The sequence below is a fragment of the Amblyomma americanum genome, chromosome 1 (genome assembly GCF_052857255.1).
Source record: "Amblyomma americanum isolate KBUSLIRL-KWMA chromosome 1, ASM5285725v1, whole genome shotgun sequence".
NCBI classification, from domain to species: Eukaryota; Metazoa; Arthropoda; class Arachnida; order Ixodida; family Ixodidae; genus Amblyomma; species Amblyomma americanum.
The window spans coordinates 49,787,589-49,802,777 of NC_135497.1; the positions used below are offsets into that span (position 1 = coordinate 49,787,589).

Consider the following 15,189-nt stretch of genomic DNA (forward strand, 5'->3'; position numbering starts at 1 on the left):
TGCTTGCACCATTTGTCCCCAAATAGGGCATTGACATGATGTTATGTGGTGCTATGCTGGTAAAGCATGTGTGCTGCATGCATATGGGCGTGTGGCATTCAGATTCAAGCACCAACACACAGCTTCTAGAGCAGTAGGAATTATGGGGGCAAAACAACCTCAAGGATGTGGATGAGTAGTTTAGCTCTTCAACACGATAGCAAGGCAGACGAGTTGGTGATACATAATTAAAAATTCAACAGCGCCGAAAATGGGGACTTCAAGGTTAGTAAACACAGGAGAAGCGCAGGCAAGTTGATGATACATAATTAAAAAATTAACAGCGTGGAAAACTGGGAATTCAAGGGTAGAAAACACAGGACAAGCACTTGTCCTATGTTTTCTACCCTTGAAGTCCCCGCTTTCCGTGCTGTTATGTTTTTAGCTCTTCAGTTTGCTTTTTCTGAAAAAATTCTGTGCCAGGAGGTTTTAATACATGTCAGCCCACCCCTCATAAAATACTCCCTTGTGGGCCTTTGAGGTACAATTAAAAAAAAGTAATGCCCTTTCAAAATGTATAATTTGCAACTTTGCTGCAAGGTTTTCGGTGGCCCCTTCAGGGTGTTTGCCCAGAGCTTGTAGCGATTGCTCAATGTCACTTGGTCCTAAGAACCAGACCATCAACCAATTGCCCTTGTGCCTCTTGATGAGAAAATCTGAGGTAAAAATGACAATTTACCACAGCTGTGAACAGTAATGAGCTGGATGTATTGCCAGAGAATCAAGGTCATCTACTTGACCGTGGTAAGAATTTTGGGTTGGTTAGAGCATAGAAGGCTTAACATAATCTTCCATATCTTAATAGATGTGGCATTGTTGGCATGTGTAATTAAAAATTTGTTTAAATGTGTGTGGCTGGTGAGCTGTCAGCTCGGGCATGACAAAGTTGTAAGCTCAACAAGAAGTACCTGTGCTGTTTAAGCTCAGGGCAAGAGCTTTGAGCGAGGCCACTGCACTACGTCCTTGTACATTTGGATTTCGTGGTGCCCCAACTTCCTCCTTCCACCACCTCTATTAGGAATTTCGCCACGGGGCCAAGCGAAAGTGTTGTGGTGTAATTAAAGCAGTGGCATGGCCATAATGTCCATCCGAACAGCATTGCGTAAGGCTCATTTGCTGGATTGGCCTCGCAGTCAGAACTGAGGTGAGTTATAAGTGGGCCACTGTGGAAAAAGACAGTAGAGCAGCGGAAAACATGTCTTGAATGGTGGAGAGCTATAGTTTGGAGGCAACCTTTGATGCCTGTGTTGCCATTGTGGTAAAAGTTATCTGTGAGACCATCAAGGGCAGCACCTGTTCTGAACGCATCGCATAGCAATAGATTAGAACTTCAATTTTATAGCTGGCTGATGGGCATATGAATGCAGGAGGTGTATGAATCGGTTCAGACTTCACACTGAGACGCATCAAATTCAGCAACCTTAGCACTCACAGGTACAGTAAAACCTCATTAAAGCGTACCTCGTGGCACTGCAGAAAAACTATGTGCAAAGCGGCAATATTGTCATGAAGACGACAAAGCTGGCAGTGGTGCGGGAATGGAAAGGTCGCGTTATAGGCGAGTGGCCATAAAATCATCTCACTGCCATCATTCGTCACCGCTTTTTATTCGGCTGGTCGCTACGTAGCATTTGATGTGAGATGCGGGGTATCATCCCCATCCTGGATCTTCAGAGTCTTCCGCCGGCCGTGTGCACCTGGTAAGCCCCGCCCGGCTGTGCCCCAGCTCTGCGGGCCTGAACCGACCTCGCTGCTCACCCCAGCCCCGTCCTCTGCTCTGACCACAAGACATGTTGACATGACTACGCTGTGGCGACCCAAGACACCGCCCACATGTGAGGACACCACCCCCCTGCCCATGCCATTCGGTGCGTCCAAGGGCTTGGGCCGTTGGCTCCTGGCAACCTGTGATCTGGAAGCTTCGTGGACCAGGATTCATTCACACATATCTTTCATCGTGGCGGCCAGCACTTCAACCCCATGCCATTTCTGTCGTACCGTCCTCTGAACCCATCTCCACCGAGCGCATCTCTCTGTCGGTGTGTTCTTCTAATCACTATCGGGACGATCGCTCGGCAGCCCTGGCTAGTGTCACGAAAACGACAAAGCTGGCAGTGCCGTGGGAATAGAAAGGTCGTGCTATATGCGAGCGGCCCTTAAAATCATCTCACTGCCATCGTTTATTGCCGCTTATTATTTGGCTGGTCGCCACGTAACAATATGCCCAAACTGTAAGCAGCCTGAGTATATCCGTTGACCTGGTAAAAGATGATACCTGAGGCATTTCAAAGAATGTGCAGGTGAAACCTTTTGATCACATCGCTACTAGCGCATCCTCGAAGGCATATAAGCCATGTCCAGTGTCCCAGCTGCTCTATTAGGCCATATTAGGCACGCATTTTTTTCCAACTGTACATGGTTAGCTGTCTTCAGCTTCCATGTAGGCGTTACTTTCATTGGATGGCGCTTTGCCAATGATGGAAGCAACAGTGTCGATACCAAACTGTGCTGAAGAAGTCTTGGACTGCAGTGTCTAACACAACACCAATCATGAAAAAAAAAAAATGAGTCTTCACAATGCCTCCTCTGCAACAAAATACCTCCTGTAAACAGGAGGTATTTAGGAATACCTGCTCTATTCCGAAACCTGGATTGGGAACAGTTGGGGATAAGAGTTAATGGAGAACACCTTTATAATCTGCGATTCACAGGTGATATAGCTAAGTCACTCAGGAGATGAACTGCAAAGTAAGATCAGTGAGCAGAATGGTGGGTCTAAAAAATTAAAGGAGTATAGACACCTAAATTTCGAGTGCTTGTTTGTAATGATGCGTGAGGCATTGTTAAACATGGATTACCACCTGGTATTCTTCAATACCCACAAAATAATTTATAATCTCATTTCTTTCTCGTTCTGTTTCGGTCTCAGTTTCCACAGCCGAATGAGGACTGTGACGCCGCGTGCCTACAGGTCACGTGAGGCATGAAAAAACTGCAATATAATCGCTGCTTCCACATTAGTTGTCATTCCGGCTCTTGAGAAAGACTTGCTTCAGCACTGTAGTAAATTATATCAAAAGGGAGGATTGTGGGACCAGTTGGTTCATGATTCAAGACTGAAAACGGTGAGAAAAATGGGACAAGACAGAGAGAAGCAACACACACAGCACCGATCAGTGCTGTGTGTTGCTTCTCTTTATCTTGTCCCGTTTTTCATGCTGTTTTCGGTATTGAGTAAATTATAACGATTAAGCAGCGATTATATGGGTGTTTTTCCATGCCTCACATGACACAAAAGCACTCTCTGACGTCGCCGCCATTGTTTGGCTGTTGAAACCGAAACAGCATGACAGAAAAAATTATAAATTATTTAATGGAAGTGGGCAAATATTACATGGTGATTCATGTGTAGTAGTGTTCTCCACATCACTGTAGAGAAGAAAACTTGCCACCACAATTACGTGCCTATACTCCTTTAACATGAAGAAAACCAAATGGAAAATGCTCTTGGCCATTCCCTTCATGCAAATGCTGAGTGGTGTATAATATTTTGTTACGTGGTGGCCGGCCAGAGAGGCGCGATGAACGATGGCAGGGATATGATTTGCATGGAGAGAATGGCCGAGTGCTCTGTACCGCACCATGGCCAGCTTTGTCGTCTCAGTCACAATATTCCTTTTCCCCATAACCATTGTCACATATAGGAAACTGGGTTGTGTATCATCGTTTGCGTAAGAACGTAAGGACACCGACAAGTTCCCTAGGCATCCGTTGACCACACGTCATACATGGCAAAATAACTTTTGAAAAGTAATTAAAATTCATTACTAGTTACTTTCCTAGAAATCTCACAGCAGTAATTAAATTACATCACAAATTTTGCTATCAAAAAGTAATGACATGACAATTACCTGCCTTAAGTAATAAACATTACTTCTTGATTTTGATGCTAAAATGTTGCGCATTGCATAGATTGTGCAAAATTTCTAGTTTTTTGTTTCCACCGCCACTGAGCTTGAAAATGGGCGTTGGAAATTTTGCCCCTTTAGTCAATTTGATTAGCCACTTTGCTGATATAGATGGTCTTTCTCATATCACTCTTTAATCAGAAGTACATCATTCAATATGTAATATCGTCCCACCATCCTGGTTTTGAAGAATTTGTCACCCGCGTAAACAGCGGGAATACATTGAGTGCTTATCCACGCATCACCCAGAAATGCACAGGGGCACAGATTACTGATTGCGCGCTTTTAAGCCAAAAGCCTTAAGTGGCACATTAACGTCAATACCTGGCATTGCTGTCGATGTCCAGGAAAAGTGGTCCACAACCCCCAGTGACATCAGCAAAGAGAAAAATTTCTTCCAAGGGTGCAGAGAATTGAACCAAGGGCCTTCAGATTGTGAGGCGATCGCGCAAACCCATGGGCTACAAAACCGCATTGCTTCGTGGCGAGTAATGATTCATTTAATGTATGTGTTGCCCTAAGACTGTATGCTAATGACTAGGTGTGTCACTAGAAAAGAAGGAAGCAATATAAATTAAAAAGTGAATGTTTTTCGCCTTCAAAGCATGGAAGTAGTAATTTATTCTTGCTTTGGGGGTCGCCGCGGTGGCTCATTGGTTATATGGTGCTCAGCTGCTGACCCGAAAGACTGCCTTGATCCCGGCCGCAGCAGTCTCATTTCGGTGAAGGTGAAATGCTATAGGCCCGTATACTGTGCGATGTCCGTGCACGTTAAAGAACCCCAGGTGGCCAAATTCCTGGAGCCCTTCACTACGGCGTCCCTCATAGCCCGAGTCTATTGCTTTGGAACGTTAAACCCCATAAACTGCATCTTTGCTATGTATATTCTCATCTCCACAAACGCGTGGCCGAAGCATTGCAGAAACGACGAGAAGCATGGACTCGGTATGCAGCAAAAGTAATATCGCTAGTAATTAATTACTTTTCCATGAAATCATGCTGGAAAGTGGTTCATTACATTACTAAATTACCAGGCAACAAAAGTGATGAATTACATTAGAAATTACCAAGAAAAGTAATTTAATTACTGTAATTTTACTAGAGCAATTTAATTGCTGGCTAGTCTGCCACACACAGATTTCAAGGTGATTGCACACTGCTTTTCAATGAATGTGATATCCTGACATGGTAGCTTCTGCAAATGGTACGAAACAAGGCATTTTGCATTTTTAAGGCAAAGGTTTGTGCCACCTTCCCTTTTATTTTGTTGTCTCGCCCCACCCCTTTTTTCCCCCTACAATTTTTTTTTGATGTTATGAATGCAATCTTTTAGCAACAAGCTTGAATTAGCCCCTATGAAAAATTTTTTTGCTGGTCTGCACATGACTGTTCCTATGTCCAGGTTTTGCGCCATTTCCTAGTCCCTGGCATTTATTGGCACTTTCACTTCATTATTAGAACTTTTGTGAATGTGGTGGCACAAATTTTGAAAAGTTCCTTTTCAAGCACTTGCAAGTTGTTTCCATATTTTTGTTTTCCATAAAGGTGAAGAGTTATGGCACGTACAATCACTCAACTATTTTTTACCGTTCTCAGATACTTTGTCCCGTTACACTTGTGCATTGTGGAAGAGCCGCAGCTGCTCTTAAGATGCTTTGTGTCCTTGCCTTTCTGCAGGGCAGCAGCGGCGTCTTTTTCGCAGTGCTCAGGTGCATTAGGGCAAAGCATCCAAAAAATGATGACTAGCTTGGCTACCATTTTCTCTTGGTCTCTGAATGCATCATATGATCAGAATTTGGCAAAATTATGGACATGTATACCAGGGAATCGCTTCAAAAAGTTATCCAGGATTTGTATTGTGAATAAAAATAGCACAAAACTCATAATTTTTCGTTTTGTGATACTGCAGATTACACGAACCAAGAACAGAACAGCAAGGTTCTACTGTATTTCTTTGAAGGGCTGTGACAGTTTTAAAGGGTGTCTAGCAACCTATAATTGTCTAGAGGAATTTCGTTTACCTGGAAAATTTGGGGAATTGTGAGGGATACCATGAAGTGGTCAAGTCTGGGAAAAGGACAGACTGAAATTAATTAACCGAGGTCTGCTGCGAGTTTTAACGATACTGTGAGTGTCCAGCACATGGTCCTTTCTTATTGGCATGACATATTTTTGCTTCTAACGAGTATTAGGCATGGCAGCCTATCTGTTCTAGCTGTCTTTTTCTTGCCTTCAATTAAGTGAGCATTGTATATACTGGTTGGTTCTGTACAGGTTACCATACTCCTCATTAAATTTGGTCTGGTGCATATGAATAGACACAACTACGTTCAAAAGAATTTTCTGTGGAATAAGCCGTAGTCATAGTAATGTGCAGAATTCATGCACTTTCAGTATACTGATGCGAGGTGCCATGCCACTCCAGTGTGGCATCAAAATCGATCTGTAAATCTTGCTCTCAGGCCCCGTCAATCTTTTGGCTGTTGCAGAAACAAATAGAGGCTAGTTTCTCTGCGGTTCGAGCTGTGATGACGAGGTCGTAAAAAGCTGTTACTTTTTGTCGAAAGCACTTGGTGCTTGTCCTGTGGCATTGCTGCAATCGAAAGGGATGCTAGTGTGCCTTCATTGGAAAGGCAGTAAAAGGCAGTGCTTCTCAGTGATGAGCAAACCAACCTTTGTCAGCCCTCTTTTTCAAGGGTTCCTTCTTGAAAGCCTGATTCATTCTTTCGCAGTACAATGAGCAGTGTATGGAGCTCCTGAAAGCATGCAGTGTGTTCCGTTTAGATATTTTCTAGAATTTTCTCAAAGTAGAGTTGTTTGTTTCTTTTGTGAAAGCACATGGAATGTCAGCACATATGGCCACCACTCTTATGAACCAATAAAAGAAAGCAAAAACTTGTGAGCACAGTTTTAACAAACTTCCAAATCTAAGACTCCGGATCAGCCAGGCACTTTTCATCTAGTGAGAAGGGAAACAGCTGCTGAAATGCCTGCACAGATTCCTAGTTGAAATGTGCCAGCATCTGTGGGTCCGTTACGGCCAGGGATTCCAGTGTGGTGAAACCCATACACAAGAGTTAAGCGGGCCATGTCCCGTCAAGAATGCTGCATCTGGAGCAGCATTCCACAGCTGGAGGTGTCACAAAGGAGTGTGGAAGGCGTCGTCTTGTTAATGCTCTCACTCTTGTTGTAGCTTATGCTCCTGTTCAGCGATTTTTTGTGTCATTAATGTTTCTCAACAATGCCACATCACGTCATACGCCTTCTCAGTGTCTGAACTGTGACAAGAACATCGCCACCGCAGCCGTGGGCTCGTGCTTGAGTGCTCGCGTCGGCTACGGGAGGTCGTGGATACGATTCCCGCGGCCTCTGGTCTACCAGCCAATTAATCCAATTGGAACAGGCGGTCCCCCGGCCTAGTGTCGGCTCTCCAGGGGTGCACTGCATAAGAAGGATAGCCTGCGCCGCAAAATTAACGTCAAATGCGGCCACAAGAACGTCTCCACGTGGTTAAAACCCGCAGTCCAAAACTCTCGCCTTGTGCCAGTTACAAAACTTGCAACGTTCACCTCTCTAGCCTCAAGAGATGTGCCATAGCACTCACCGCTCACAAACCCCCTTCGAGCGAAGTGCAGCGGTATTTGCTTGCTACCGTTGTGGCTGGCTCACACGCATCGGCAGGTGTGCATGACGGGTTAAAAAAAAAATGGGCTTCTACTGCACGAGGTGGATTTAGGGTTGCTTGATGGCGGAACTTATCTCTGATCTGTCAAGGGAATGGTTTGGGCGAAGACCCTTCTCCCAAGCTTCTCACCTTTGATGAGCAGAGCACCATGGCGGGGGAAATCTTAAAACCCGTGGGCACCCGGTGGCACTGGGAATCGAACACAGCACCTCCCAAATGTGAGGCGGATGCTCTACCACAAGGCCGCGCATCGGTGCTATGATCTTCGCCAAAAGGCAGAGAAGTGAAAAGCCGAAAGACTGTCGTTCGGTAGCTTACAAAGTCAAGCTGTCATGTTCCAATAGATTGACCGAAAGTTTGAGCTATAAAAGCGAGCACGAAACAACGAGAATTCACAGTGTGAGCATGTGTTTGAGGAAGGATCGCACATAAAAGGTTTTACCACTAAACGCACTCATCATAGTGCTTGCATGCGGCACAGCGAAATGGTGATATCGATATGGAATTCGGCAGCTGGCGCTTCTAGCCCTCGCAATAAAGAGGAAGTATTAATTTTTCCCTTTGCATAACAAACATCCAGTAGAACCCGCTGTTAGTGTTCGCGGTTGCTCCGTTTTTCCCGGTAAGTTTTTTTTTTTTTCATATGAGCCAGATAGTCCAGCTGCCACAGAAGCCCCTACAACTGAAACTCGATCGCCTATATCTATTGCATAATGATATTGTTGCATAATTCCCTTGTCGTACGTCGCGAAAGTCATCTCACGATGGTAGTTAACACCGTCCCAGAATTCGTTCAATGCGCGCGTATTGGCGACGCCGGCCAGAAAAAGCAAGACTATACACGTTCTCTATATAGGCACTTGTTCGCCGCTGCGTTCGGCGACTTCTGGAAGCACCCAGGCCAACGCCAACACACTTACAGACTATGTGATTTTTTGTGCGTCTGTTGGCACAGTTACACCGATGCTGCGACGCTAGCGCAAACGACAGCACAAAAACGAAACTATGCCGCGGCAGACTGCACAAACAGTGCTGTACGAAATGCACTTGCATGGGTTCGCTCCGACAATTTTGTTTCTGCCATCCGCTTTATTCTTGTCGCCTGCACCTTAGAATACACAATTTCTGGATTCCAATATAGCAATGATTCTATCGGATTAATGCGGCCACCGCGACAGCAGCAAAGAAGCACACACGTACCGCATTTTCGTACGCTCCAGACATGTTCCCTCTTCATTGCTGAATCCCTTCCACAATTATCTACTCAGGCTTACCGAGACTCATCGCAGTGCGTTTCTGAAGGACGGTATTTGCTTGTGTCAGCTTTGTCTCCTTTTCCCTTATATATCATGTTCATTCTACTTGATCGCCATCCACTGGGGGCTTTGCAATCCACTACCATTTTGTTCAGTACCTCTATTAATGTTTGCTTGGATTTTGGTCCAAGCTTTATTGATATAATCGCAATACCATCTGGTCCTGTCGACGTGCCACTAGCAACCTTCTCTTGTCGTAACGCGAGCGCATGGTTGCGCTCTCTGGAGGGCCACTGCGTCCGACATGGCCACTCATCGCAGCCGAGTGGCGCAGCAGAAGTTGGACCTGGGCGCGGCACTTCGCATCATCTGCCACTTCGCTTCGATGCGCGGCCGTGTCGGACACAGTGGCCCTCCAGAGAGCGCAACCATGCGCTCCCGTTACGACAAGAGAAGAAGGTTCCCAGTGGCACGTCAACAGGACCAGATGGTATTCCGATTATGTTAAAAAAGAAGCTAGGACCAAAATCCAAGCAAACATTAATAGAGTTAGTGAACAAAATGATAGTGGATGGCAAAGCCCCGATGAATGGCAATCAAGTAGAATGAACATGATATATAAGGGAAAGGGGTACAAAGCTGACATAAGCAAATACCGTCCCATAACAGTGACATCTGTGGTGTACGTGGTGGTGATGCAGATTATAAAGGACAGGCTGCAGGTTTGGGTGGCGAACAAGGGGGTGCTATGGAGCTGCAAAAATGGTTCTGGAAACAAAGGAGGTTGGAGGACAATCTGTTTTCACTGACACAGTATATAGAAGTTGCTGAAAAGGAACACAGGCCCCTATGGCTAGCATTTCTGGATATCAGGCGAGCCTACGGCAACATTATTCAAGAGGATTCGGGGGACATACTGGGCACATTGGATGTGGAAGATATGGAGTAATTAATCTTTCAAAAGGTATATATAAAGGTAACAGAGTGCTTATAAAATCTGAAAAAAATGTGTTGCAGCATGTAGACATACAGCGGGGGCTTAAGCAAGGATGTCCTCTGTCTCCTTTGTTGTTCATGTACCTGCAAGGGTTCGAGCCCAAACTAGAGATAAGCGGAATAGGCTTCAACCCTTTTTTCAAGCACGGAGAATGAATTAAACAGTCATTACCAGGACTAATGTACGCGGATGATGTAGCGCTAATGGCTGACAATAAGGAACATTTGCAGAACTTGATTACCATCTGCGATACAGAGGGAGATTAGGTTTGAAGTTTAGTAAGGAGAAATCTGCTGTCACGATATTTAATGATGAGGGCGGCCAGCATAGAACACAAGAGTTCACACTAGAAGTCGTGGATGAGTACAGGTATCTTGGGATGTGGATAAATAAAGGGGTGATGATGCGGTGAATGAATAAAGCTAGTAGGAGTGCAGCTGTCATGAAAAATAGGGCACTGGAATTACAATACGTATGAAGTGGTAAGGGGGATCTGGAAAGGTGTGATGGTTCCTAGTCTGACTTTCAGCAATGCAGTCCTGTACATGAGACCAGAAGTTCAAGCAAGGTTAAAAGTCAAACAACGCGGCATAGGGAGGCTAGCTTTGGGGCCACATGGCAATACACCAAATCAAGGGGTACAGGATGATATGGGATGGGCGTCGTTCGAGAGCAGAGAAGCTAGCAGTAAGATGGCATCTGAGGAGCGATTGAGAAAAATGGGGGGAAAGCAGTGGGCTAGGAAAGTATTCAGATACGTGTACAGAAGGAGGAACGCGTTCACATGAAATGGAGAAAGCGAACCAAACAATTGACAAGCAAATATCTGGACAGGAGTAGGAGGGCAAATCAGCAATTATCGTTTAAGAAAAAGTTAAAGAAACAGAGTTCTGTGGAAAACAGGAATGCTGACGAAATCGGCACTGGGAACACACAGGATCTTTAAGCAGAAAATATCTATGATAATTGTAGGGGAAGCTCTGTTGTTTGAGGCCAGGATGGTAGGTTTGAGGACTAAGACATAGAGTCAGGTATCACGAGATAGATATGTTGTGCATTGCGTGCGGAGAGGAGGAAACAGCTGAACACTTGATACTTCTCTGTAAAGGGCTTCACCCTGCAGTGGTAAGCAGCGGGGCTGATTTTTTCAAAGCAGTGGGGTTTAAGGACAATGAAGAAAAATTACATTTTAGGCGGATAGAAGTAACCAAGCGAAGGTTATCTGATTGGCGGCTAAAATCAAGACAAGAGTAAAATTTCACAAGTCATGCTTTGTGGCTTGAACCACCACACGATTTAGAGAGTTCAGCCTTATCCATCCATCCATCGATCCAGTGTATTCATACTAAGGGTGGACGGCCCTGTACATTATAAATATAAGTGAAGGGCATGAGTCTTCGAAAGGCACTAGGTGAATATTGCCCACGTGTGAACTATTGCAATTGTTAAAGATGCTCTGCCTCGTTCGAAGTGCCTGGAATCGTTTACAAGATACCCGGCAACGATTGTAACTCAGTCTACATCGGAGAAACAGGAAATCTACCAAGGCGGCTAAGAGCGCTGTAATGATTTCGGCAGGAATCAAACAACCTCAAGTGCTGTGGCAGAACATGCGCAAACAGGACATGAAATTGCTTGCGATACGATAATGTGGAAATCGTTGCCACTGAAAGAAATTCGTAAGCGTGGCTGGGCCTGTAATCCTTAATACTACAGACCATGCTGAATACACAGAACAGAACAAAGGGAAACCTTCACCAGGCCTATGCAAAGTCATTGCGCTGATTAGTTAAGGCTTCATAAGCTTCTTTCATGATCGGTCCTTCATTGTGGACAAGAAACCTGTAAGGATTCCGAAATATAATCATCGTGTTTGGCATGGTCAGGGACCGAAGTTTCATCCTACCTTTAACGCAAAGTGGGAACTCCACGACCGACAAAGGGTGCCCTATGCGCCTAAGCTAACAGCAGTTGTGCCCTGCTCCCAAAATATATTCCACAACTGACGTCAAAAAGCAGGTTCGCCAGCAGGTTCGGAATCCATTTTGTGCCACTTCTCTTAAACTGCCCTACCTGAATCCACGCACTTTTTGTGTTCGCAGAAAGCACAGGTGGCAGAAAAAACCTTCCAGAAAATTGGTGTACTGCAGTGGTGTTCTGGGGGGTACTTCTGTCAGTAGGTCATGCTAGATAGCATTTCAACAGAGTATGTCCCCCCCCCCCCTTTAAAGCACATTCACTTGCCTGTGAGATTGAACTTCTTTTAAAAGATTAGAATACAGGGTATCATTGCGTAATAATATGAGCAGGAAATAAATTGCCAGTTAAGCTTTGTAGGGGGATAGTTGGTCATGCATACTGATACTGGGAAGGGCTAAATTCTAGAGAAGGGAATCACACCACATAGGAAGACAACGAGGCACGAGTGCTCAGTCTCATTATGAAATAAATTGGTTTGTTGCATATTTTCATTCCTTGTTCGTGTTTCTTAACTGCTCAGACTGATATGATTTCTTCAGATCTAAGCCAACTTTCACAATAAGTCACATTGAAAGCTATGCATATAAGCAGAAGTAATTGTGAAGGCACGTTTCACTTTGCCATAAGTGTCACAAAGATACTCAAAATTGGTAAATTCATATTGGTTGGCATCAAGGAAAAGCTTTTGTTCATTGTAATAAATCTTGCTAATGTGTCGATATTTATGTATGGTACTGGTTATTCGAACGAGCTCCTCGACATGCGCATGGGCAGCCACAATTTCATGGCACTTAGGTACACTAACTTTATGCTTCTGTTAAGGTTTGTTGAACCGCTGTTAAAAAAGCTGGGATCACGTCATGGGAGCAGCTTAAAGGGAACCACTGGAACTTACAGAAGCACAATGCATCCTTCAACTGGGGCCATTGATTTTGGAGTTTAATTATTATTTTAATGTTAGATAGTTGTAATGCAGCTCTTTCTCTCTTATTAAATGAGTGGTAGACACCTTTGACGATGCCCTAAAATCTCAACTTGACAATTGAGAAGTATGATTATGTTATACGTAAAGTGTTTCAAACTGTACTTATAGATATTACAAGTTTTGAGAAAAATTTTATCAGTCTTTGGCATTGGCAAAGCAGCAAAGACTAATATTAAACATGGATCAAAATAATATTATTTTACCGCATATTCCAATATTGTCCACAATTCTTGCGGAAATTTGGAAGAGATATTAGGATGCCAAAATGTTTTAAACATTACGAATGTCTTCAAGTAGAACTTTTTGCTAGGCTTGTTGGTGCATGTTACTAAAAGAAGCGCCTACAGAGACAAGACGTAAGAAGTGACACGGGCAAGCGCTTACTGACAACTGATTTTTTATTCAGGGAAACACGCAATATATAGGCGAATAGTACCGGTGACAATAAGAGGTGGTAAACGTCACATGGTGTATAGGGACATAAAAGCAATAAAAGACTTGCATGGTGAATATGTAAAAACGATAAAAAGAGCAATGACACGTGGTGTACAGGCCACATGAAAAGGAAAGTATAAAAGGTTTTTAAAAACAAACATGAATTTCAGTTTTTTAGGCATGCGCAGATGCCAGCTTTTTACACATGTTCCAAATTCAACCGCGGCCTTCTAGGAAAGCCAGTTCACTTTCATAGAGCAATTTTGACGGGTCACTTACGCATTCCAAGCCCTTTCGTTTGATGAAAAACGCCTCTTTTAACTCACGAGCTAAGCTGTCTCGACTTATGTCTAAAACAACAGTATCTTCTAAGCGAGGCACGCACTTACATTTTTTTACTAGTCCGTCCGTCCGTCCGTCCGTCCGTCCGTCCGTCCATCCATCCATCCATTGCATTCATACTAAGGGTGGACGGCCCTGTACATTGTAGTTATAAGCGAAGGGCACGAGTCTTCGAAAGGAACTAGGTGAATGTCACCCACGTGCTAACTATTAAATTGCACGAGGATCTTGCAAATGTTAAAGATGCTCTGCCTTGTTTGAAGTTCCTGGAATCGTTTACAAGATATCCTGCGACGATTGTAACTCAGTCTACATCGGGAGGCAGGAAATCTACTAAGGCGGCTAAGAGCGCTGCAATGATTTCGGCAGGAAACAAACAACCTCAAGTGCTCTGGCAGAGCATGCACGAATAGGGCGTAAAATTGCTTGCGATGATGTGGAAATCATTGCCACTGAAAGAAATTCGCAAGCGTGGCTGGACCTTGAATCCTTAATACTACAGACCATGCTGAATACACTCAACAGAACAAAGGGAAACCTTCACCACACCTATGCAAAGTTTTGCACCGATTAGTTAAGGCTACATAAGCTTCTTCTTTCATGATCAGTCCTTCATTGAGAACAAGAAACCTGTAAGGGTTCCAATATGTAAATCAACGTGTTCGGCATGGTCAGTGACCCAAGTTTCATTCTACCTTTAATGCAAAGTGGGAACTCCATGACCGACAAAGGGTTCCCTATGCACCTAAGCTAACAGCAGTTGTGCCCTGCTCCCAAAATATATTCCACAACTGACGTCAAAAAGCAGGCTTGCGAGCAGGTTCAGAATCCATTTTGTACTTCTCTTAAGCTGTCCTGCCTGAATCCACGCACTTTTTGTGTGCAGAAAAAAATTCCAGACAATTGGTGTACAGCAACGGTGTTCTGAGGGGATACTTCTGTCAGTAAGTCATGGTAGATGGCATTTCAATGGAGTATACACCCCTCCTTTAAAGCACATTCACTTGCCTGTGAGACATTTTTAAGAGATTAGAATACTGGGTATAATACAGTAAAGCCTCATTAATTCAGATCTTGCGGGAGTAAAAAAATTGTCCGAATTATCCGAATGTTGAATTATCGAATGGACAACAAAAATGGCACATTTACAATTCTTTTATTGCATACCTTCACTTTGAGAAGAAGTCGGTGATAATCATTTGATTTTTCGCGGATAGCTGGGCGGAAAGGACTAGCTTCCGTACGTGCGACAATCCGTCCAGTGCGAGCGTGTTGCATGGAGCACCATAGCAGAACTACTCTAAAACAGCAAGAGTATCTGCGGCTTCTTTTGCAGTACGGTGCACCGGGAGTACATCGCACGGGTCATCTTCATCAGAAGCCTCACCTGCCACACCGAGAGCATCGCTGATTATCTCGTCATCGCTCAACTGGCCGGCGACGACAACGCCGTTGTCGATAGCAACGTGGTCGGCGAGCGGAAATTCGGTGGGGAGCAGGCC

The 15,189-nt window shown here is 44.4% G+C and overlaps 1 protein-coding gene across 7 annotated transcripts in view; it reads right to left on the reverse strand.

Moving 5' to 3' along the window:
* Positions 1-15,189, reverse strand: part of LOC144112778 (uncharacterized) — a 59,227-nt gene that overhangs the window by 26,250 nt on the left and 17,788 nt on the right. For all 7 annotated transcript variants that reach the window (XM_077645589.1, XM_077645593.1, XM_077645594.1 and 4 more), the window contains exon 5: positions 13,735-13,822. In XM_077645589.1, the coding sequence (XP_077501715.1) occupies positions 13,735-13,822 (88 nt within the window). The remainder of the gene's footprint in view (positions 1-13,734; positions 13,823-15,189) is intronic.